We start from the raw sequence: 27,623 nt of genomic DNA on the forward strand, positions 1-27,623 counted from the left end.
GATTTCACAGCCGTGCAGGCCGCTGTGGGGATGGATGGCGATGCACACAGCCGACCGCCTGACCGAAGGTACACCGTAAGCGCTGAAAGACTTACTCATTAGCTTAGGGTTTGATCTCTGTCATTTCTGTGATTTAGTTCATTGTTGAACTCAAACTTTAAAGACATGGATATGCTTGTGTTGTACATTAAGGAAGTATTTCTCGGAAACTGTTTTATACCTTTTTTTTTTTTGCAATGGTGTGCAATCAAGAGGATGGGAATAAAGAGCTCAAGGAGAGTTCGGTTACACGACTTTGTCATTTTTATTTTTAATTTGATCAAATGTATGGATGTAATGCTTTGGCAATTTTGTGGAAGTTTCTAATATGCACTGACAGATGTGCTGTTGTTTTCCCATCGAAATGAATGATGTCACTTCCTGGAGGATGATGTCATTAAGGAACTGGCTTTTGTTAGTAAAGGGGTTTTGCAGAAGGCTGACAGATATACCCCCGGTTTCACAGACAAGGCTTAAGCCTAGTCCCAGACTAAAGTGTAAATCAGAGCTGTTTCAACTGAAAGAAACTTGCACTGCCTGATCTTAAAAAATATTAGCGCCTTTGTTTTGTTTCAAGATGCACACCAGTAATGTTTTTTTCTAAGGCATGTTAAAAAAAGTTACTTAAATGTTCTAATTGAACTATGACCTAATCCTGGTTTAGTCTAAGCCCTGTCTGTGAAACCAGGCCGGAAAGTGAGGACATGGGAAGAACTATGAAAATGTTTTGTAGAAATTTCCCAGTCATACAGTAGGTGTAGATATTTGAGTCCGAGTCATTTTCCCTGCAAGTTTTTCCAGTTTTCTTTAACCCGCTGATTGCACATTCCAGCTCTATGTGGAGAAAAGTCATAGTGATGCATAATGTGAGGTCTGGAATAAATGATATTATATAAGTGAAAATAAATGTATGAATGTAATGCATTGGGCAGGACTAACATTTGTGTGATCTGTTACTGCAGACTGGGCTGTTTATGAGTGAAGATTTAGATGTTGTGTGTCTAAATGTGTATCTGGTTGTGTGTTTGTTTACAAGACAGTCTGACTGTAATTAAAGTCTCTGTTGTCATAGGCATTGCCTCGACTTTTGACATCGGTGCATTTCCTGCCTGGTGAGAAACGCTCTTGGACACATGTGGAGGTCATGGGAAATTAACTTTAGGGAGTGGGGACTCTTGCAAAATTCTCCTGCTTAATTTCTTTGCTGGGGAAATGAGGATGTAATTGCATTGCCTTTGTAACTTAACTGGACAAGAGTCGTCTAGCGAAGAACAGGGTCCACGATTTTCATTTCCCTCCAAGATAGGACTGGAGATTACAGAAAAATGACCCATGTGATGTTTGTTAATTTGACTTTAGAGGCAATTGTACTTATCTGGTGTAATAATCCATGGCTGTGGGGCAGGACTCCGAATCAAAAGTAATGTAAAATATACAAACCAGATGCAGAACCTGGTCTTTGAAAACCACATGAGGCCGATTAGACATCTATATCATGAGTGAGGAAATCTGGATGTTGAATCCTCCATATACATTAGTGTTGAATATGATCTTTATTAACACACTTTGTACTTTAAGACTTTGGAAATTTGTGCTCCATGGGTTCAGATTTAGCTAGCAGAGGATGATGTCAGCTGAGAGCGTTCCAATGGCTGGAAGCATTTTCGATGAAATCTGAGAGATATTTTTTTCCAGCACGTTCTCATAACTCTCTTTTTCTGCATTATTTTTTCTCTCTCTCTCACACACACACACACGTTACGTCTCCCACGTTGGCTATGAGCACATCCCTGTGTTATTGTGATTTTAATTAGAGGCGAGTCTGATATTTTGAAGGCTTTTTATGAGAGCCTTTTGAGCCTCATGCAAACGCTCTGATTTTTCACCCAGAAATATTTGATTAGTGTTGCCCTTCGGCTTTACGAAGAGAAAGTTTTGTTGTGTTAAACAGCATGACTCTTAACCGCACAGAGGTTGTTGTGTAATTCGGGAGCAGGATTTTGGTTTCTCTGGCATTGTGGGGCATCAGGCAATCTTACTGCATGTCTGTGGTGCAACTCTGTTTGTAAATTTACAATTTATTTGTAATTGTAAATTTACCAACTTGAATCAGTGTTAAACTGATCTAGTCTTGTTTTTACTTGAAACCTGGCATTGCACACTGAATATTGTTGGATCTATGACAAATTGCTTGTGATTTTCCTAGCTTTGGATAAAAAACATCTTAAAAAAAACAAAACAAAAAAAAAGCATCCCCTAAAGCAAATGTAATTAAACATTGCCTAAGCAGTCATTGATATAATTTCTATGTGTAATAATAACACAAGCGAAATGGACATTTATAGCCTACCATATACCCAAATCAATCAGTTGAATCAAATTTACATTAAATCATATCTAAATGAACTTGAATCAAGAATTAGCCCAGTCCAACCAAATCTCAACAAATGCATATCCAGGGTTTATGTGGGTCTTAAAAGGTCTTAGAAAGTCTTAATTTTTCCCTTCTACAAATTAAGGGCTCAATAGCTCTTAAATCAGAGCAGAAAGTCTTATATGCATAGTCATGTGCACTGCAAAAAAAAAAAAAAATTTTGTTAGTATTTTTGCTTGGTTTCCAATACAAATATTTAAACATCCTTAAAGTCTTGTGTGAACCGGAAGTTGCTGCTGACTTTATTTCAGTGTAGTGACGTATTTCTAGCTGAAACGGAAACGGTTTTATTTTGCTCTCCTCCTCTGTTTCTCACTCATTGCAACCTAACGGATGGAGGGGTGTGTTTAATATTCTGCAAAAGCCGTCAAACTGATGTCATCAGAGAAGGAATGCCATTCCAGAGCGGAAGTAAATGATTAGATTTTGATTAAAGATTACCAAGACAAACAATTTTTTTCAAATCAAGACTAGCAATGAGCGCTAGTAAAGTCAATAAAGTCAAGTTTGGTTTAATACGGACATTAAATCAAGATTCAGGCAAACTGAAGATATGAAGCATTTCATTTTTTGAGAAATTCAGTAATTTTATGCTTAAAACAAAAGCAAATATCTGTCAATGGGGTATGTGAAACTTGCTTTCCCTTCGAATTGGGGTGATTTCCCTTATTGGCAGATATTTTATATTATTTAAATCAGAAATTCACTTTATTTTGATACATTTCCCTTAAATCAAAACTTTGTGTAATTTTTGCATCGTGATTTTTAATTTAATGCATTTTTAGACATTTGCACCGAAAAACAACACAAAAATACTTAGCAGTGTTATTTGACGGCACTATAAAGATGATTTTCATGTTATATAAATAATCGTTTGAAGTTAGAGAGTTGTTCCTTTAAGTTATTCCTTTCATTCTCTTTAATTGGTCTTAAGTAATACTCATCCTTTTGCATGTAGCTACCAATGCAAATGTTGCACTCTCACCTCCATACAACACACACAACAATCGGTTTTGCAGATTTCCCCATAAGAAAGTGCAGAATAAGTGAGCCTGCTAATAACGTACAGTAACTGCAGATGTGCCCACGTCTAATGGGGAGTTCATATTCTAGTAGCTCAGAATGGTAAAAGAAGAGACTGACAAATGAGGGGAATTTAAGCTTGATCTCAGAAAATATGAAAGCAAGATGTGGAACTTCGCAGGTGTTGGCAGGACTCTTGTACGCTGCTGCAGTTTGGTTTCTTTCACTCTTGACATCTGTTCTTGGAATTCCGAGTTGGAAGGATGGCTACGGTGATGTGAATAACTGTCGGAATGTTTACTCGCTTATGATGTCATCTTGAGTGATCTTTGGTCATTTCCAAATGATCAACACACACACTTCTACCTCAGTGCAGTAAGGACGAGGCCTTGACAACAAGGTGTCACCTCAGGGACGGGGTATGGAAGCACTTAAATGCTTTTGCAGATGTTTCCATACTTTATCACACTCTATCGCTCTCTCTTCATACACTCTCATACTAACACACACATACATACACACACACACAGAGAGAGAGTCCGCTTCCACAGCTGTTCTATCCAATCCAGTGTTGAAAGCTACAGTATAAGAACAGTGACGTTATGATGTTGGCTTGACACAGACCCTCTGGAAACCACCCAGAACACTCTACAAACCACCTAGCAACACCTTAGATAGCACCAGAACACTAGAAAATAAATGTCTCTCAGATGGTGCTTTCTCATGAAGGCCTGGCTTATTTTAACAAGCCAGAACACTCTAGCAACTGCCAGTGATGGGTAGTAACTGATTACATGTAATTTGGATTATGTAAGCAGATTCCCAAAAAATTAAGTACTTGTAGTTAGATCATATTACATTTTAAAATACTCGTAAAAAGTGTTTTCTCAACATTTCAACATAGCATTTATATCTGCCGATAAACAAAAAATATTTAAAATAAAATAAGTGTTTTATTTTGATTGTTGTTATTTTAAAAATGATTTATTTTAATTTTAAATTATGATTTAGCTAATTATTAGGTTTTATTAAACTCAGGAACCCCCTGCAGTTCCATCATGAACACCAGTTTGGGAAACCATAAAGGGATAGTTCACCCAAAAATGAATATTATTGCATTAATTACTTACTTTGCAGGTCATGTCGCCCCAACCCATAAGACCTTTGTTCATCTTCAGAACACAAATTAATATATTTTTGATCTCTCTGACCCTCCATAAACAGCAACGCAACTGACACATTCAAGGCCCAGAAACGTAGTAAGGACATTGTTAAAATAGTCCACGTGACATCAGTTATTAAACCTTTAATTTTATGAAGCAACAAGAATACTTTTTGTGTGCAAAGAATACAAATAACAACTTTATTCAACAATTTCTTCTCTTCTGTGTCATTCTTTGACTCGCGCTCACAAGACTGGGCAAAAAATTGTAAGTCGTCCTCTCTGTCAAAACCTTCGGACATGTTTACGAAGACTTTATGTACAGCGTGCATCTTCCTCTGCTTTTAAACAAGGCACAGGGCATTCAGGTTCAAAGTCAGAACACCAACTCCTGCGTCACCAGCACCACACGCATGCGTTGTAGTACTCCCATGAATGCGTGTCGAAGACTGGAACAGAAGAGAAGAAATTTTTGTTTTCTTTGCGCACAAAAAGTATTCCCAAGCTGTATTAGTCCATGTTGCTTTAAATGCAACTGAGTGCTAATGCTAATGAGCTCTGCTGACCCCACCCCTCTCTTCCGTGGGGTGACGAGCCGTACTGTTTACTTCAGCCGTGAAACTGGCTAACTAGTACATTATTAGGAAAGGCGATTTGCAAAGATTCATAAACCCTTATACTCACTTCTTCTGTAGATGAAGCTGGATCACGAATGATTCACGTAAACATAGATGCATTTAGTCAGATTGGGGATCGGCGCATTCACTTCAAAGCGAAAGTAACATTAATCCTCTGAGTCTTCAGCAGCTCAGATGTCGGGAGTAAATGACGACTGCTATATTCATTACTACATCCAACAACAAAACACCTCAGTTGCTTAATCGGAGACGTTTTTGTCTTCCCCTGCACCGGAGTCGACACAATGGCGGACAGCTCTCAGCTCACTCAGGGCGGGTCTAAGGTAAGACTGTCTTGTCAATCAACTATTGTGGGAGTGGCCTGTGCAGAACTACATCATTCTGACAGGAATCTCAGAACAGCCTGATTTGAGAGAGGGAATTTTAAATAGGTATTTAAAAAAAAAAAACACTGGGTGGATTTTTATAATTCTAGGATGGATGGGTACACACACTTCCAACACACATATATGTTCAAAACTGAAAAGTGAATTTTGCACCCGATGACCAATTTAATGCACTTTATGTGGTTAATAACAACAAATGGAATACATTTTCTTTCTCTTTGTATTTTTATCGATCTAAAGTAGTCTGATTATATTACCTAAAATGTGAAATTTGGAATCAGTGATGGATTACAATTTGTAAGTAATTTATCCAGCACTTGCAACTACTCAGAACACCCTAGCAACTCCCTAACTACTACTCAGAACACCCTAGCAACTCCCTAACTACTACTCAGAACACCATAACACTCTACAAACGACCGAGTGCTTGCTAAAACCTGGCAAAACCCATGTACGGCTGTGTCTAATGAGTGTTGGACATTTGTCTCGGATTTTGTTTTCTTTCCTTGTTGCCTTGATTAATGCAGGAAATCATTTAACTTTGAAGTTGTTCCTGTCTAGTGAACGCTTTACAGGTAATGAATGGTGTCAGGACGGGTGTTTTCTCAATAGAATCAGCAGAATGATTAATAACTCTGCATTTAAAATGTACAGTTTACCGTATAAGGTTTAGGGTGGTTTTAAGAGACAACTCCCAACTAAGACGCTTAAGAACAATGGTTAGTCTGGAAAATGTAGACATCAACAGCCTGAAGCAATCTGAAGCTAATAATGGCTCTTTACGTTTTAAATCACACTAGAAAAATTACCACAAGCCAAGGCATGGTTCTCATTGTCATTTTATAAATCTGATTATGAAAGTTTGGTCATGACTTACTCATTTTAATTTTGCTCATGTAAGACATTGCATTTTGCTTTAATTTTTGAAGCATGCATTTGAGAATAGAGAGAGAGAGAGTGCAGAATAAAAATGCTATTTTTATTTTGGTCGTGATGTTGATGTTAGCTATTAGACGCTAACGCGTTTAAATTCTTGAGCAAGCTATCTATTTAAAGGTGCCATAGAATGCATTGATACAGTATTTAAAATTGTTCTCTGATATTTACATAGAAGGTATGTGGCATAGGTAAGGGCAAAAAATCTCCATTTACAATCCTAGGATTTCTCCCTAGAATGAAACGGTCTGTTATTGGCTTATTTGGCAGGGTCATGAATAATAATGAGCTCTGCTCTGATTGGCTGTTTCACAGTGCTGCTCAATATATAAGCAAGAAGGAAGAAAAATATATATTTAAATACTTTCGCAGTTATATCGTCAGGTAATTATGCTGTATATAAAATGCGGGCATCAAGGAGCCGTTATTAATACGCGAGGCATTGAAACTGCTTTTGAACGATCAGTCGATCGCATTATAGTTTCACTTTCAAGAGACATGATTGCACAAACTATGTTTATTTTATGGAGCGACAATACTTACGACACATTTTACAAGATCAGATGCTTGTCAGTGGTGCTCAGGATCAATAAATCATTCGTCATCATCCTCAGTCATCTCCCCTTACTCTGTTTATGTGGTAAGTGAAATCTTATGTACTGCAGTGTAACAGGCTACAGCTAGCAACGAGCTAACCATGTCCCTTTAGTGGCTCGCGCTATTTTATTAGAACGCGTTATTTGCTTTCCGTGCCCTTCTGAATACAGACACCAACCCATCCCTGCACTTCACATCCCCTGCACAGCCTGGAACATAACATTTATTTCCATGGTCTGCCATTTTTGCTGTTGTCCTCGCTTGTTTATTTACAATACCTGCAGAACTTCTGATGATTCGGCTGTGTAGGTTCGGCTGGCGGCTGGCCTCAAACAAGGGCGGGTTTATGCAAATGTTGGGGGCGTAGTGATCCCGACTCTTGCGTCACAGTCGGTGTTATGTTCTGATTCGCCTGTTTTTCAGTGGTCTTTTTTTATTCACAAGATTTACATAAGAAGGAGGAAACAATGGTGTTTGAGGCTCACTGTATGTCATTTCCATGCACAGAACTGTTATTATTTAACTATGCCAAGGTAAAGACAGTTTTTCATTCTATGGCACCTTTAAGGACAGTGTGCGTGACTTGTAGCATAGCATGCTTGATAATGGCCAGACTGTGGCGTCATTAAATTCTTGCTTTATTTGCTCACTTGAGTAATAGGGTATCCTTTCAATGAGATGCTCTTGTGGTGACAAGCCCGGCTGAGTTAACACAATGGCTCTGTTCTAAAACCTAGAGAGCTGCCTTGGTGCCTACTTAGGCAGCACCCTAACTGAAATATTGATTTGGAACACTCTGTATAGGCAGCCTAAATGTGTTGCACAGAAATATAATACTATCCAAAATGTTGAGGTCAGTAAGTTTTTTTTTTTTGGAAAGAAAATCATTTTTATTCAGCAAGGATGCATTAAGCTGATCAAACGTGACCGCAAATAGATTTACAACGTTACAAAAGATTTCTATTTCAAATAAATTGTTCTTTTGAACTTTCTATTCATCAAAGATTCCTCAAAAAATATTATCACTGTTTCCTCAAAAAAAAAAAAAAAAAAAAATGATGCAGCACAACTGTTTTCAACATTGATAATAATAAGAATAAAAATGTTTGAGCAGCAAATCAGCATATTAGAATGATTTCTGAAGGATCATGTGACACTGAAGACTGGAGTAATGATGCTGAAAATTCAGCTTTGATCACAGGAATAAATTGCATTTTAAAATACATTCAAATAGAAAACAACTATTTTAAACTGTAATATTATTTCATTTTTTTTATCAAATAAATGCAGCTTTGGTGATTTTCAAAAACTCACCCTGAACTTTTTGAGTATTATATATTATGCATGCAAATATTGCAAATTTAAAAAGTCAGTCTTCAGTTCAAATTATGTTTTTTAATTGCTATTTTTTATGTTAAAGTATATTGTCATTCTGTATTCTAGCCTTGCCTTTTGAGAAGGATGCATGCAGTACTGCTGAATTTGGCTCAAATGAGGTACTGTATGCTAGAAGGCCTACAGCATGTTGGGTGCATGATGCCTTAAAATGCTGCCTGCATAGACAGCTCACTGTGATTTGGAACAGAGCCAGTGTCTGTAGATGCCATAGATCTTCTATACATACCATATGTCTTGACTCCTCCACATTCCACACATACACACGCTCTCTCTCTCTCTCTCTCTCTCAACAGCTGTATTTAACATGCCGGTCTCCTCAACACTTCCACACAGACCCAATGCAGCATTTCTCTCTGTGGAACATGAGAACTCCTGATTTCGCACTGCCTTTCCTGTCTCAGGAATACAAGGGCTTTATTTCTCTGTGTTGTGTTTCTCAGAGCACTGAAAGAGCATGTGGCAGCACTCCAGAGAACACAGGAGAATGGAGGCTCTTTGTTTTGCTGTCAGGCCTGCAGGCAGTGACCGTAAACCGCTTTGAATGCAGCAAAAAGGAATATGCTCCAAATTGATTCGTTTGGTGTGTGTCATGTGTTAAAGAGGGTTGGCGTGTTTTGTTAAACTACCTCCGTGAGCGACACATTTGTTGGCGCAACTGTAAGCTGCCGGTGTTGCCAGTTTGAGTTTGCTAGTATGCACATGTGCTTGCTTGCATTTACAAAGGCGGCTCTGAACACTTGAGGACAGACATTGGCATGAAGTAGAAACTGGACACTTGGGGTTTGCATGATATTTGGTGGTATTAAAAGTTCTTGAATGTCTGCATTTTCTGACAGTGTTTGCTGCGCTCATTTTTTTAGCTGAATCATTATGTTTTTTTTGCCGGTGTAGTCCGATTCATAAACACATTAGTCTTATGAACCGACTCTTTTTAATGACCTGGCCAAAAAACTCACAACAGAGCTCTGTCTAGGCTTTTGAGATTGTGTCCTCACATCATAAAAACATGCTGAACCTGCTGTGGGAACTGAAAGAGCTCACAGTTTTCTTGAAGAAATGCTCCATTGCAGACTTTTCCGCTCTAAAGTTGGTTTCTTTACTCGGAGCGTAAATCTAACAGCATCAGTCAGAGATTATAAATGTTTTTTTTTTAGCATTGTGGTTATGCTAATTGTATATTATGCTTGTATTATTTATTAATATTTTTATCATTACTATTAGAAATTATTTTAAATTAATAATTAATTAGCAGTTAATATAAATTAAAGTAATTATTTTAATTGAATAATTATTAGCAATTATATAATATTGATATTGATAATAATAATAATTACAATAATTTATTATTTAAAAAACAGGTGTAGCTAAAGTCAGATACAAGACTTAGAAAGCATAAAGCCAACTATCAAGGCAAATTTGACTTTTATTCATACTTACACTTACTCCTTTGACCAAATAACAAAGCCTAAGTATTAAACTTTGAGTAATTAATGCAGCACTGTTTATGCTACAGTCACAGATGATGTCAAATCATGTGATTTGTTGAACAGATGAGTGTTGTCACTTCTATAAGCAATTTAATTTTTATCTTGTGGATAATACAACCCTAGCAACACCCTAGCAACCCTTTGGCAACTGCATTGTATCATTGCGGTGAGTTTTGCATGGACCAACACCACTTGCGTAGTCTTCAGAAAATGTGTAATCTAGTTTAAACCTGCTCCCACACTACACATGATTTTCTGTTTAATATGATAAGACGTATTGTTTTTCAGCACATAAAAATATGAAAAAGTGGACCGTTTCCCCTTGTAGTAATTTGTCAATGTAACATGAGAGGTATAAATGTCCATCTGCCGCATTACTTAGAGATCAGAGTGTTTGAGAGACTGGATTTCAGGCCACGGTGCTCGCCAGCTCGTAATGGTTTGTATCAAGTGTGTCCATCTTGTTTTAAAAATCTCTGAGTTTTATTCTCAGTGTCAGGTACACATATCAGATTTCATTAGATGATTGCTTTCTACACATGGATTTATTTTTTTTTGCACAATCTTCCTTCTAATTTAATTCTGATGAAGACGTCCAGCAACTATCCAATGTATATGGCATTCAAGGCACTTGTCATAACGCATAGTTTCCATGCAGCCTTATAATGCCGTAGAGAGCTCATTAAATCAAAACTGTGGCTTTTAATTCTTGTCTTTTAGTTTTTATTTTTTTTATTTTTACTTGCATGCTATTCATGAGTAGAGTATTTGTTCAATTGTTTTTACATTATTTTTAAATATTTTATGTATTTTATATAGTTTTTTGTTTTATTTTTATGCTTTATTTATTTTTTTATATAATTCTATTAATGTACTGTATTTTATACTTGCCTATCCCAGACATTGTTCCATAATTTATGTAATGGTGCATAATACAAATTTACTGTTAGTTGCATTATTATTGGAATGATGATGATTTATTTTTCTAAATATTTTTACTTAATTTTTTACTTTTATCTTTTTGTTATTTTTATCTTTATTTGATGTTAGTTTATGAATATACTGGGGTGCCTCAGGGCTCAGTACTTCTCTTCTCTGTCTACATAGCATCACTAGGTTCTGTCATTTAGAAACATGGCTTTTCATATCACTGCTATGCTGATGACACTCAACTCTACCTCTCATTCCATCCTGATGATCCGACGATAGCTGCTCGCATCTCGGCTTGTCTAACAGACATTTCTTGCTGGATGAAGGATCATCACCTTCAACTCAAACTTGTTAAGACCGAACTGCTTGTGGTTTCATCACAATTTTAACATCCATTTAGGCACATCAACCATAACTCCTTCAAAAACAGCCAGAAACCTTGGAGTTGCGATTGATGATCAGCTGACTTTCTCAGACCACATTGCAAAAACTGCCCGGTCCTGCAGATTTGCTTTATTCAACATCAAGAAGATCAGGCCCTTTCTTTCAGAACATGCTTCACAACTCCTTGTTCTGTCCAGACTGGACTATTGCAATGCTCTCTTGGCAGGTCTTCCAGCCAGTTCTATCAAACCTTTACAATTAATCCAGAACATGGCAGCAAGATCAATTTTTAAATGAGCCAAAAAGAATGCACGTCACACCTCTGTTTATCAATTTGCACTGGCTATCAATAGCTGTTCGCATAAAATTCAAGGCATTAATGTTTGCCTACAAAACCACCACTGGCTCTGCACCCCTTTACCTAAATTCATTACTTCAGACTTATGTGCCTCTAGAAGCTTACGTTCTGCAAGTGAACGTCGCTTTATTGTGCCATCCCAAAGAGGCTCTTCACGGACTTTTAAATGAAATGTTCCCATCTGGTGAAATGACCTGCCCAACTCAATCCGAGCAGCTGAATCCTTAGCCATCTTCAAGAATAGGCTGAAAACACATCTCTTCCATCTTTATTTGACCCTCTAACTCTAGCACTCTCTATTCTAATTCTATTCTTAAAAAAAATATTAACACTAGCTTTTCTAATCTTTTTGTATTCTATCTATTTGTTTTCTTTTTATTTATTATACAATTAACAAAAGCAAAAAAGGCCTCTAACACTAGCTTGCTCTATTCTTTTTCTATTCTATCTGTTTTCTTTTTATTTATTATATAATAAAAACAAACCTTGCTACGTGTACTGCGTTACGCTAACTTAACTGAGACTTGTTATAGCACTTGCATATCATTGCTCTTTATCCATTGTCCTCATTTGTAAGTCGCGTTGGATAAAAGTGTCTACTAAATGTAAATGTACTGTATTTTATATGTACCTATGCCAAATATTGTTCCATAATTTGTGTAATATATGAATACAAATTTGCATTCTATTAATGATTATTTGCTTAGTTGCATTATTATTTGCATTACTATTAATTTACTTATTTTTATATTTTACATTTTATTAAATTTTTTATTATTATACATTTTATTTAATTTTTTTTTTTTGTACCATATTTGATATCCTACTTATACCAAATATTGTTCCATAATTTGTGTAATTCTAGTCATAAAGCACCAAGTGATAACACAGACAGAACCTGCAAACCCAAGCAGCGATGAAGATCAGTGTTGTGAAGTCTAGAATTTGGCCGCCCGGTGACTTTTGAACGCTACTGTGCGTGTGATTGGCTAAGAGGGAAAACATTGGCTGCTGTATCTATGGCAAGTATGTCTTTGCAGACAATGTCCCTTTGTCTCAGAAGAAAGGATTCAGTGTAATAGTTTTAATTATGACTCCAGAGGAAATACTTCCCTCTTTTTACTTTTATGTAAATGTAGGCTCTTCTGCTAATAAGGAGCTCTTCCAACCTTTTTATACCTAGTATATTCCTGCATATCTCAGCAGACAACAAGGTTAGTGGATTTGTATTTCACAGTCCTCCAAGTAAGCCGAGTATTTAATTCCAGTCTACTTATCTCGTAAATGGTACAAAATATTCCTGCGAGCCTGTGATCGGAACCATTTCCCCTCTGCGTTGCTTATCTAAATGCTTGGCAGATGTTTTGACCGGTCTCTGTAGAGAAGATGTTTGGTTGGCCTTGACTGTTCTGTTTCTCGGTTCTGCGGTGGGAATGTCGAGGTTGGGACATGTGTGAACCCGGAGAGACACGTGGGTGAAATGGTAGAGTGAGAGTTCATCAGGCAGTACATTGACCCTCTGCGTGACCTGTAGAGGACGGGGTCGTTTGTGGGTCGCATATGGGATCACCCATCAAGTCCTAATCCCAACTTGAACATTACGTCTCCGTTGTAGCACATCTCCTCCTCGAGCTCGTCACGGGAGAGCTGCTTCAGTGCGGACCGTAAATGTGGTACGCTTCCGTTAAACACCATTCTGCCTACGTCTCATTGGCTTACTGGTGAGATGTAGTTTTTTTATTTGTTTAAATGTATAAGTTTTTTTGTTTTTTTTAATGTTTTTCACATACCGTTGTTGAGCTGCTTGTATGAGGTGGTATAGTTTATCACACATCCATTATGGCAATGGTATGTTTAACATTTTCCTGAAATCAGTTGGATATCAATTGGTTTTGATTCAGGACTCAGATTTTACATTGGACATCAAGTGGGCTCCAAAGATAATGGAAAGCATTTTCACCTTCCATTTAATGTTGATATTTTATTTTATATTATTTTATTTTGATAAGCCTAATTTCATTTGTCCATTATTTATTTTTATTACATTTTTTAAAGTAAATTGTTTACTATGCACGATTATTTACTTTGCATTATTATTTGCAATAAGATTTTCACAATTTTTATTTAAAATTATTTGCATTTTGCATTTACTTACCATGCATGATTATTTGCTTAGTTGCATTATTTTCATTAAGATTTATTTTATTTTACTGTACATTTTTATATTTTATTATTAAATTTTTTTACTTATTTGCTTACTATTTATGCATGAGTTTTTTTCTATTTTTTGCATTGTAAGATATATTTTAATATTTTTATTTTTCATTTAAAATGATTTACATTTTGTATTTACATGATCATATGCGTAGTTGCAGCATTAATTTCAAGATTATTTTATTTTATTTGGTATTTATTTATTTGCTTACTGTGCATGATTGAATGCTTAGCTTATATTTATATTTATATTTACATTTATGCATTTAGCAGATGCTTTTATCCAAAGCGACTTACATTGCATTCAAGTTACAGTTTTTACATTTTATCAGCTCTTGCTGATAAAATGTAAATAGTTACATTATGATGATTTATTTTATTTCACAAAAAATCACTAGCTGATTTTGATGCAATGGTTAGTAGTTATTTTAATACATAGTGAATGAAATAAATAGTAAATAGTAAAAAGTATAATATATGATATATTATTGCTCTTCTAAATAAGATTTTCTGTCTTACGGTAACATTTTACATAACCGCAATAGAATCAAAACTCAAATTACCAAACTAACTAAATTCTGTTGAAATGGACATTTCTCACATTTCTTATAATGTGAGAGATTCAGTTTAAATGATGTAGACGTGGTGTCAGTCTGTGTACAAGAGAAAATCGTTTGTTTTGCTTGAAATAATAGGGTATGCAAAGAGGAAGTGTTTCACATACAGAGTCACTGTGTTATGTTCTTCCCTCTCCTTCCCCCAATCTCATCTCTCTTCCTCTATCTTCCCATCCCACAATGCTTTGGGAGTAATGGCCTTTCTAGACCTTCTCGAAACAGCTTGTGTTTACTGTGAGCGACCTCTCTTAACATAGTACCAGCTGTGGCTCTGGATCTGTGTTTTGTCTGTCCACAAGGAATATACCCGTCAAACAACCCTCTCTGATCGAACTTCCTTTGCATCACTCACCAGCCACGTTTTACTCGATGTCCCAGGGCATTCATGAATTGATAAAATGCAAACCTTGAATGCAATCAGGGTTTCTGCTGGCTTTAAAAAAAGCCTTAATTTACCCTTCCACGAATGAAGGCCTTTAAAAAGCTATTAAATCAGAAAAAGTTCATAAAGCCATGTTAAATGTTGCATGCACTGCAAAATAAATAAATAAAAAAATTTAAAGTAATAATAAATATAATACAATAAAATAACACAATAATAAATAAATATCTTCAGTCTTTTTGTTTCGTTACAAAAACAAACATTTAAACATCCTTAAATCAAGATACAATTACTTGAGATGAAAATTGAAGATATATGAAGTCTTGTTTTCTGAAAAAGTGTATGCTTAAAACAAGAACGAATATCTCTGTAAATTGTGTACAAAAACTTGTTTTCCCTTTGAATCAAGTTGATTTTTCTGAGCCTATTGGCAGATATTTGTTCTATATTTGCAACTTATCTTCTGTCATTTTGCTTCTCAAGTGAAAGTATCTTGATCTTTTGACCTTTTCACTGGAAATCAAGACAAAAATACTGATGAGAAACATTACTTTTTTGCAGTGTTAGAAGTTATGTTGATATTTTAGTGGATGGGATTAGAGACGTTTAAGCCATAATTCAGTCTGTCTATCTTTCTATCTATCTGTCTTTCTGTTGTAAAATGAATTGAAAGTAATATAGATCTGTTGCCAGTTGTATTTTCATACTTTGAAGCATTGCTAATACAAGACGTTTACATGTAGAAACCATATTGATGTATTGTAATCCATTCAGTTTAATTCAGCTTGGTCTTAAACAGGTCATAAACTCTTAAATATACCTTCATAAAACCTGCAGAAACCCTGTGCAGTGCAAGTCGCTTTGAACAAAAATCATCTGTCAAATGCATAAATGCGAATGCAGTGTCCAGTGTAAAGTTGGGGTGCTGCAACAAAATGTGCTCTCCGTTTAATCTCATTTAGGAGAAACAATTGAGATATTAAAGAGCCTTCACTGGTGGTTTGTCTTTTCAGCAGCCTTCATTTTGCAAGCGTAACCCACATAATGCTTTCATTCATGGTCATCACACCTTTTCAGCAGATCTGCAGGGAGAAGCTGTCAGCGGTGAGCATTTTTAGCATTCCCACTGTTTTTATAAGGGCAAAGGAAAACTGGCAAGATCGACATCTCATACCGACGAGGTCTGTGGGTGCTGGAAAGCCGTTAAAAAAAGAGAAATAAAATCTCTCTCTCGTGGTCGGGCCCCGCCGGTCCCCCTCATTGTGAGTGTGAGGAAACTGCAGAATCACAGTAAACTGTGATCTGAGGGTCAGTGGCTCTTCCTGCCTTTCTAACGCACCGCTTCAATGGAGCATGCTGAATAAAAGTTCCCACTGGCCAAACAATGATTGTGACTTCAGAAAGCTCTGTAAACTAAGACAGGATGGAGTTGTTTTCAGCAGACCCAGGATTATGGATCAGGTTTAAGCATGCATATGCTGCGTGACTGCGGCAGTAATCTCTGAAAGCATATGATTGGAATTTTTAGGGCCTCACCCTTTGTCCACTTTCTATAACTGATTATTTCAGGCAGTAGGGCACTTTTTAACCTCCCTGCATTTAAGTTCCCTCCTGCTGATGAAAAGTGAACTTTGAAGCACAATGCAGTATTTCCGTCTCCTACTTGTCTTTGGACACTGAGACGTGGCCCGAGACGCTGATAAATTTATGCAACGTAGCTAGAGATCACTTGCATTATTTTTTAAAGGAGTCATGCATTTTTTAGTTATTTGATAATGTTTCTTGAGCACTTATGTTAGTATGACTTTTACATCAAAAATTGTCATCATTTTTTTTCTACCCAGATAGCCCTCTGATTTGAACGCTCTGTTGGAAGGGGCGTGACTGCTGTGAGGCTTCAGTGAAATCGCCCACTGCTATGATTGGCTAACATCTTTGCATATGAAATAAGTATTACATGTGGAGCTCTCTCAAAAACTTTACTATTGCATGTTACTTAAACTAAGGAAGAACATAAAATAAAAAACCAATAAAGCCTGTTTTTGTTATTCACATTTACATTTATTCAGTTAGCAAATGCCTTTATCCAAAGTGAATTACAAATTAGGTCATAAATGTTACCTGAAATAAAAATAAAATATATATAAAGACTTGTTTCAGCTAGTTGCCAAGGCAACATTTCTCTTTTTTTATTTAACTTAATGTACTAAAATAACTAAATATGAAATAAAATTAATAAAATTGTATCAACATATTTAAAAATATTTATAAAATAAAATTACTAAAACTTTAAAATAAAAATGGAAAATATAAAATAAAAACATATTCAGAATATTAATAAAAATTACTAGTATCTCAGTGATACTTAAAGCTGATAAGCGCTATGCAAATATTTGTTTTAAAGTGCCCCTATTATGGACTTTCATGCAGTGTGTAACACAGCTCTAAGTGAATGAAAATATCCCGCAAAGTTTTAAATCTGAAAGTGCACTGTGTATAAAGTTATTGTTTCTCAAAAGAAAGAGTCAACTCTCAATCATTGAAACGAGTCGTTTTTAAAACGAATCCGAAGCCAGTTCATGTTGACGTCAACATGAAACATAAGCATATTGCCCGCCCACTTGTTGGTCTTTTCAAGTTGGTCTGAATGAAAATGCAAATTCCTTCTTTGCCACTAGGTGCCACTTTTGGAGCATTAAAATAGCTGTTTCCCCGGTAACACAGTACACAGCACTGAGCTCACAAGTGCTGCTTTATCAGACATTACAGGTATGATGAAATTAAAATTATGAGATCAATCGGACCTCATTGTCCTCATAGCTGGACATACTGTTTTTCCACGCTTCCAAGTTAGTTTTTCTCCATTTGCGCTCAAGATTACGAGTTTCTTTCTTGAGAGAATGGGTATAATTGTTGTAATATGGCGCAGTACTTTTTTTTTTCTAACCTTTTTCCATTTGAGGGGGGCAACAGCTTTTAATGTATTAGAGGAGATAGTGCCCATGTTGCTAGTCATTTCGTCTAGTTCATGTGTATTTCACCTAAAAATGAAATTTCTGTCATCAGTTACTATCATTTTATTCCAAACCCGCATGACCGACTTTCTTCTGTGGTAGAAAATCCCTCAGTGTGTTTTGTTCATACAGTGAAAGTCAGTAGGGGCCAATGTTGTTCTTCAAAATATTGCTGTCATCGCAGAAGAAAGCAAGTCATACAGGTTTGGAATGACATGAAGGTGAGTAAATGATAACAGTTTTAATTTCTTGGTGAGCTGCCCTTTCAGTCATTATTTATTAATTCACTGAGCTCTTACATGTCAATCTCCATTACACAAGAAATGAAGTCTGGTAGCATTTTAGAGATTTTTTTAACCCTCTGGGGCCCGCCGTATCGCCGGCGATACGAACTCGGTTTTTTTACGATAAGTGCAAAAGACATTAAAAGTACTCTGTTGATTTTGGTCACACAAATAAGTGTTATACATCAATTGAAACTGTTAAGTGTCTACTTTTTTTTGAGTACACTCACGATTACAACAAAACTTTGTGGTTTTGGAAAAAAAAAGAAAACCAACAGGATGCGCTCTCTGTCTTCTCCGTCTCCGCGATATGTTTATAGTAACGGGTCACTAAAATGAAGTGTAACTCAGCGAATACTCAACACAGAAACATGAGAGTTATATCTATAGAAAGCCTAAAGTGTCTGCTTTCAAACAAAGTAAGTGTTATCGAAAACAAATGTTCTGTGATAAAGTAATCAGTATGAAACCGACACGATGTTCAGTCTGTCCAGTCTAACTCATTATTTCTAATGTGATCCCGCCCCCTCGTGTTCACATGTAAATAACCACGTGACGCGCGCGCGCTTGGAGACGCCCAACAACAAACAATCACGAGACTCTGTTGCTGCTCGTTTCTGGAAGGAGACGCGCTGAGTAAAGGCTGGATTCACCTCAGAATAAGTGCAAGAGTTCATACAGAAGATCGATCTGAGTAAGTAATGCTTTTTTGCATTAGTTAGCGTGTTATTGTGACAAACTTGAACGCGTTTAGTTGGGGTTTTCCCAACCGACAACATGATGAATGCTACGCATCTAAGAATGTTTAGAAGAATATTTAATGTTCACAAATAGATTTAATAGCGTGCTAAACAATAACAATTAGTTTCTCAGATATAAAATATCCTTTTTTATGGTACAAAGTACATCCTTTTGTGGTTCACAGCATACATGAGTCTATGGCTGCAGAATCATAACAGCTTCTATAAAACCATACATACTAGGCTGTATGACTACAAAATCATAGTTGTTTTGTCCCAAACTGTAATTCCAGACTACAGTGTTTGAATATGATGGGCACTTCATTGTATTTAAATTTCTTATGGCACGATGATGTAAAACAATAAAAGTAATATGAGAGTACATTGTAACATGATGAATGCTACGAGTCTAAGTATGTTTACAACATGTTTATTATTAATAGCCTACTCTGTTCAAAAATATATTATAATAGCGTGCTAAACAATAATAAATAGTTTCTCAGATATAAAATATAATTTTTTATAGTACAAAGTACATCCTTTTGTAGTCCACAGCATACTTGAGTCTAGTGCTGCAGAATCATAACAGCTTCTATAAAATCATGCATACTAGGCTATATGACTACACAATCATAGTTGTTTTTTCCCCAAACTGTTGTTTTCATGCTCTGTATAAAACAATACAAGTAATATGAGAGTACATTGTAACATGATGAATACTACGAGTCTGTTTAGAACATGTTTATTATTAATAGCCTACTCTGTTCAAAAATAGATTTTAATAACGTACTAAACAATAATAATTAGTTTCTCAGATATAAAATGATTTTTTTTTGTGTATGATAGTACAAAGCATGCATGAGTCTATGCTCACAAATGTTTTTTTTTTTTGGTTGTTTGTATTTTTTTGGATCAGGTACCTGAACCACAGATGAATCCTGATGACTTTCTTCAAGATGTTTTCCTCTGAGAGTGCTGTACCAGCATCAGATGGTCAACTACACTGATATTCTATGGTAAAACAAGATCCTTGGCTACTGATTGTGTTTTTTTCTTCTTGAATCCATGGAAATAAGTAAATATCAGGTATTTGTTTCACTTGTTGAACAGAATCTGTTGCTGGAATAACTCAAAGTCTGTTCACATCTCTGTGGTTAGATCAGTGTGCACAATAATGTGTCTTTGACTTTCATTATGTATGTTTTGATTATACTGTGTTGTAAATAAAATACAAATCATTTAAAAAACCCAATTTTTTCAGTCTCCTCACACTCTCTTACCTGCCTCAGTCACAGTCACACTGATGGGCCATTAGCAGCTTTAGGGGAGGGCCCTTTGTCTCTCAGGTGAGAATCACTTAATATTCAAGGCTATTACCACTCCCTCGCATATACGCTTTAGATCACAAAACATGTCTTTAAAAATTTAAATCAATATATTGTTTTCTGTGAATGAGTAAGCTGAATGATTTTCACATAATTGTGAAGTAAATATTCTAGTTTACAAGACTGATTACTCAAAAGTCTTATTCAGGACGATTTAGTGTGGCTTTTATGGCCTTATTTCAGCTACATTATTTTCCCCAAAACTTACTAACCACGCATAATATTTTTTTTCTAAGAAATGCAGACATGTACATCCATCTTGGTCACATATTATTGTAGCACAGTTTGTGCTGAATACAAAAAAAATTACATGTTGGTCAATAGTATGATTTAAGAAGCTGAAATAAGCACAAATATCAGGGCATGTCAACACATCTCAAGGGCCCCAAAATGACCTCAGACCCCAGAGGGTTAAACACATAGTTGGATATTTTTGGGATAATTGTGCAAGCTCATTTTTCCTATTTTTGCATTTAGATCTTCTTTGCCATCATCGAATTGTCACTTAAAGTTCATTAAAAACATTGAGAATTTATTTAGCATTAATTACATTTTAGGGGTCAATGTTTTCATATTGATGTGATACCTAAATTTACTTGTAGCATTAAAAACAACTGATTTCAGTTTTTACTCTTTTACTTTTTTATTTATGCAAAGTATAGTATTTCAATATCAGTTTTCAGCCATAAAATGGGAAGAAAAAAATATTACATTGGGAATTATAAATAAAAAATAAAATGGATAAGTTAACTAAATATATTTTTTTTATAAATATCTTTAAATATTTAATATCTTTTTTTTAAATGAGATTTCACAACTTTATGCAGAGATTTAAAGTAAATAACAATCTACAGTAATTTCTATTCATTACACAAAGTTCATTATTTTAAAGAGGACGTAAAATGTAGTGCATTAGCTGTACGAGCTATGGTACTTTAAAGGTGTTTTCCTGTCAACTTAGGCTCAATCAATAGTGTAAGATAGTTGAGGCTATCTGTTTGGATGACCAATGACAGACAGAGCAAGTGTTCAGGAAACCCGTTTAATCATTGTTTTTGCAATTCTGTTTAGTGGCTCTAGTAGTGCAGAAATGACAGACTTTACCTTTAAACCTGAGGTTAGCGACTCCCCTTTAGGCTTCGATAAGTTGCAGCAGCTTTTCTCCATCATTTAACCACAACTGTGCTTGTGAAAGCCCACTTGGAGACGAAAACTGACAGCTGGGCCGTCGCAGAATTGTTTGGAATATGGTGCCAGTTTATCTCATTAAGTGAAATCTGGAGATTTAGTGAAACAATCTGCTGCTTCCTACGCAACAATCTGGTTTGGCGTCACTGCAAGCTTCTGTTTGCGAACGAGTCTCATGATAAAGAGATGAATCTGGTAGACAGACCACATGAAGCACAGCTGTGTGTTGGGAGAAGATGATTTGCTTCTCATTATTACGCCATTTGTGAGTCTGTCAGGAGTGGCTCTCTTCATTTGGACACTTCATAGACTCCCTGCACCTGATGAAATTCAGATTTGTTGGCAGAGTTTTCCATCCAAAATTCCCACACTTGCTTCACTCACATCTGAGAAATAAAGTGCCCACAAACACATTACAAAATTCTTGCAAAAGCATGTTTGTGATGTCATGACATGAATTGAAATGATTCATAAAGTCTAATAAAAGGCTGTTTTTTTATAGATCTTCATTGCATCAGAATTCCCGGAAAAGGTCACGTGTTTTCTCCGCAGTATGAAGAACTGATGTTCAATCAATCATTTTCATTCAGCCACCAACTGAAACGACTGTTATCAGCTCAGAGCGTGTTGAAGCTGATGTGGAGTCTCGAGGGATCACATAATTAGGTCCATCTTTCAAGTAAAATCCCAGATAATAACAAGATCACAGGCGATGGAAAAGAGCAATGTTGTTTTTCTTCTAGCAGGTTTAATTGAACCTCTGGGCCCTGACATGCCTGAGCAAGAATGTGAGCGAATAATTCTGTATTATGCTGCTGCTCTTGTTGTTAGTTGCACAAGCGATCTCTGGGTTGGTTTTAAAACAGATGAAAGGTGCCTTGCACTGAACTTTATATGTGAAATTACTTGGGATGCTGCAATGAATATGGACAACAGGTGAGGAAGTCATGCTATTGGACTTCTATATTTAAGAAATAATACATTTGAAATTACAAATAATGCATTTAAATACATTATATAAAATAAACATCTCAGTCTCACCTTATTAATATTAATATCTTTATCTTCAAACTATAGGCTAACATACATTACCGGTCAAAAGTTTTTGAACAGCATGATTTTTACTGTTTTTTAAAGAATTCTCTTCTGCTCACCAAGCTAGTATCCAAAATACAGCAAAAACAGTAACATTTTGAAATATTTTTGCTTTTTAAAATATTTTAAAATGTAATTTATGCCTATGATTTCAAAGCTGAATTTTTAGCATAATTACTCCAGTAAGAAATCATTCTAATATTCTGATATACTGCTCAAAAAACATTTATTATAATGTTGAAAACAGCTACGTAGAATTTTCAGAAAAACAGCATTTATCTGAAATACAAATCTTTTGTAACATTATAAATATCTTTATCAATCACTTTTGATCAATTTAAAGCATCCTTTCTAAATAAAAGTATTATTTTCTATAATTTATTTCCATAAAAATAAAAATAAATTAATTATACTGACTCCAAGGTTTTGAATGGAATAGTGTATAAATGTAACAAAAGCTTTTTATTTCAGATAAATGCTGATCTTTGGGTCTTTCTATTCAAAGAATCCTGAAAAATATGTACTCAACTGTTTTAAATATTGATGATCAGCAAATCAGTATATTAGAGTGATTTCTGAAGGATCATGTGACACTGAAGACTGGAGTAATGATGCTGAAAATTTAGCTTTGATTACAGGAATAAATTACATTTTAAAATATATTCAAACAGAAAACAGTTATTTTAAATAGTAAAAATATTTCAAAATTTTACTGTTTTTGCTGTACTTTGGATCAAATAAATGCAGGCTTGGTGAACAGATGAGAATTCTTAAAAAAAAAAAAACGTTAAAACCTTACTGTTCAAAAAGTTTTTAAAGGTAGTGTAGGCTGATTGTTCTTATAGATTGAAACAAATGTGCTTCAGCCAGGATAACGAGTATGAATAGTGCTCGGAGTTGCTGCAGACAACAAACAAAAATTGAGCGACAACAAAAGCATGTTGCTTGAGACGGAATTATTCTTGAAAATGCAATCTGATTCTCTGCCAGCAGGAGGCACTGTGAGAGCAGCAGAACTAGTGGTTTCCCCGGTAATGGCTGTAATCAAAGCAGCTCCGCTCATGAACGCGACTTTATCAGATCAAATGAAAATGTCATTGAAACTTTTCTGAAGACAGTCGGTTCCCTTCAGAGATACGTTCATATAAAACACCCGCGACGCGTTTTGATTTTGAAATGTGTAGTGCTCATGTTTATTCAACAAAGTCAAACACCACAAATAAATCAATGTATGAGAAACACTGGTAATGTATATCGAAATATCGGAAATGTGTTTAAAAATCATATCACCGTTATTGAAAAAAATTATATCGTGATACATATTGATATTTAATTATTGTCCAGCCCTAGTTAGAGCTATAGCAAAAACAGAGGGCATGGAGAAATCAAGAGTTTGGAAATCACCAGCAACCAACAACGACCTGATCGGCTGAGAAAACAACAGTAGTTGATGACAGACAAATCATTAAAGCTGTGAAAATGAAGCCTAAAAGACGTGTCTGTAAAATCACCAACAACTTCCAGACAGCTGGGGTGATGCTCTGACAATCTACTGTCCTCAGGAGACTTTGACACAGAATTACAGATGCTACACAGCAAGATGCAAACCTCTGACCAGCACCAAAAATAGAAAGGCAAGATTAGAGTTTGCAAAAAAGCACAAAGGTGAGACAGAAGAGTTTTGGAACTGTGTTTATGGACCGATGAGACAAAGATGAACCTTTATCTAAGTGGTGGGAAAGCAAAAATGTGGAGAAAAGAGGGAACTGCAATGATCCCAAGCATACATCCTCATCTGTAAAGCATGGTGGAGGTGGTGTCATGGCATGGGCATGCATGGCTGTCTCTGGAACAGGCCCTCTCAACTTTACTGATGACTTAATGTATGATGACAGTAGCAGAATGAATTTGGAAGGGTACAAAGTATATATATATAATTTTAACTTTAAAATTAACCTTATATATTTTATATGTAAAATACCTAATACCTATAAATTTATTAACAGTGTTTAATTATATTAATAAATTATTATATATATTAAGTATATTACATACACACACATACAAATATATAAAGATTTCAAAAAGGAAAATGATATAATTGTATTACACATACACGCATGCATGCATGCATACATAAAAGCTTTATTATTATTTAGTCTGTATTTCATTGCATTGCGGTAAAAGAATAATCTCTTATTGGTCAAATGCTTTTTTGGTATACAAATTTGCAGATTTGCAATTGGTACGCAGTGAAACTTTTTATTTGATGGATAGGAATGAGTAAGGTCTGTTTTGAGGGTGTGAAAAGAGTTGAATCATTTTAAAATTAAGTGGAAATGCAGCAAACTGGGACCCGCCTTTCAGAAATTATCATTAACTTTCAACAAATGATTACATCTGCAGCTAACGTCCTTTTTTTTTGCTCACGACTCTTAAAACAATTTGTGCTTAATTACTATTTCCATTAGGATCAGCATGCTCTAGCGTGCATGCTTGCGTCGTGGGTTGATAATAGCAAAACAAACATAGCTGAAAGTGATAAGACTTGATTGCATTAGTGTAACTCTATCAATGCAATTTCATCAGTCGCTGAATGTCCAATGCCACACTGTTTTAACCACCAGCCCTTGAGTTCACACAAAGCTGATTACAGATCTGTGACCATGATCAGCTGCTCGGCTTCACTTCAACACACACACACACACACACACACACGCGCGCTTTCATCGCAGGGGTTTCTCTGACAGGCCCATGGAGAGTCTGTGATGTCATCAGATGGGCGTGGCCTTAAGGTAGGCCTGCCACTTTTGGGTAGAAACTTTTAGTCGTGTCTTACTTGTTCTCTGAGCGACTGTGTGGATCAATGGGACCTGTGAGGTGTCTAAAAAGAGGAATTTCAAACCGTAGCGCAGGAGGTAAGAAACAATCTGGGTTTGATGAATGAATGTCTTTGTCTTGTACCTGTAGGGCAGGTAACTCTAATGCAAAGCATCTTGTTGGTGCATGTTCATGTCACTTGGCGCACAATGTGTTAGTTTATTTTACCTTGTTTACACTAGCTTGTAAAACCAGTCACACGGCCATACGTTATGCGTTTGTTTGATTTCACCTGGAAAATAAGTAACTCTGCTTGTATATCAATGAGTGGTGTTGGGTTGCAACTAGAAGTGTTTGCCTGAAGTTTATGAAGTTAAACAGCATTGTTCCTAAAATATCCCGGGTGGAGTCTGTTACGGAGCAGGATACCTACACAATGCCTTGAATTAGACACATCCACACTGCGAAATTCCCGCTCAATTGTCCCAGATTCTCCCAAAACACTCTCCCAACAACAGTTAGCGATCCTTTGCATAACGAAATTCCACGCAGCGCCGCAACTGTCGCTGCTCGCACGGCAGCTGCAATAATGTGAGCTGGAATGCGTGGAATTTGTCAATCCCCCCTGAACAACTTCTAGATGTTGTTGTTTTCCAGTGTATTATGTGTAGTGAAGATTTCTGGAGACCCCAGACAGCCCCACTCTCGCTCTCTGAATTCTTTAATAATGCAAGTGGTCTTTGCTGAGTAAGTAGTGTAAACATTAATTAGGCTACTGTAGCCACCCACAGAAGCACACAGCCTTTAATAAAGCTGATGGAAATGGGCGGCAGACACGTTACGCCTGGTTAGCCCGTAATATTCACACAGGGCTCATTGCCTCAATTCTGAAAGGTAGGAAGTTGTAAACCTGTGAAGGTAAAATTGTTTCTCTCTCTCGGCTTAATTTATTTTCCCCTTTTTTTTGACTTGATTGTCTGGATAATGTGTTAATTGTTTGTAATAAGTTTTCGAAAATCAAAAATCTCTCTCTCTCACCTGAGTAGTTCACAGTGATTTAAAGGGCTACTGTAAATGATGTAATTAATGCTTATCTCAGGTTTAAATGGGTGTTCATGACATTACTGTTTATTTAAGTGAATTAGTGTTGGGTCATTTATTAGGCTGCATTAATGTAGTCAAACATTCCAGTACAGTCAAAACTGATGTTGAGAAATATTATTAATTGTTTTTTTTCACTTAAGGGGGGGCTACAATGCTGTTTCATGCATTCAGAGTTGTTTACACTGTTAAAGGATTGGATTCTCATTCTAAGCATGGACAAACTTTCAAAAAACTATTTGGACATATAACAGAGTATTTCTGTGCCAAAAATCTCACATCTGGGTTCGTATAAGTTTCGGAGAGTTTTTTTCGATCGTGGTTTTTGCTGACGTAAACTACGGTGGAACTCCTTATATGGGCATTTCTCCCGGAAGAACGCGCCTGTGCACGCATCGACCAGAGCGAGAGCGCGCCCATCAACGCATTTCATTCGGCAGCACTGCAAGGGACTCGCTTGGAAGAATGTCTCTAAAGAAGTGTGTTTTTGTTTGTGAGGGAAAGATAACCTTGTTCAGCTTCCCAAAAGAACACAGCGTTACATGAACAGTGGATACAGTTTGTTTTTCCGGGGCAGCAATGGAGTTTCTCAAGTGTGTTTGCTGACGAATGTTTTATAAGAAAAGGCCCAGTTCGACGCTGGATTTGCACATCGTTTAATACTGAAAGATGGAGCAGTCCCAGCTATGAAAGATCCTGGTCATGATTCAGAACTGCAGACAGTAGGTGAAACGGCATCAAATGTCTCTGTTCTGTTGGCGATCGGCGCAAGTGCTCGTCACTCTTTAGTTCCGCCCACACGGCACGCCTCCAGAAGCTCGGCTTTTTCCGGAGAGAATCATTAAGCTGTATCTTTCTTTTATTAATATAACTAAAGACTTTTTGGAGATATGAAGGATGCAGTACTACTCTATAGGTACTCAAGATTAACATGAGATTGGGTGAAACTGTGTGATAGGTCCCTTTAATATTTAAAAAAATATATATATTTTTTTTTAATGCAAAGTGAAG

General features: G+C 36.1%; 1 protein-coding gene across 2 annotated transcripts in view; it reads left to right on the forward strand.

Moving 5' to 3' along the window:
- LOC306876023 (cordon-bleu protein-like 1) overlaps window positions 1-27,623 on the forward strand; it is a 56,342-nt gene continuing 28,719 nt past the window's right edge. For both annotated transcript variants that reach the window (XM_079426913.1, XM_079426914.1), the window contains exon 1: window positions 1-68. In XM_079426913.1, the coding sequence (XP_079283039.1) occupies window positions 31-68 (38 nt within the window). In that variant the 5' untranslated portion in view covers window positions 1-30. The remainder of the gene's footprint in view (window positions 69-27,623) is intronic.

Source organism: Barbus barbus, assembly GCF_936440315.1.
Source record: "Barbus barbus genome assembly, chromosome: 10".
Taxonomy (NCBI): domain Eukaryota; kingdom Metazoa; phylum Chordata; class Actinopteri; order Cypriniformes; family Cyprinidae; genus Barbus; species Barbus barbus.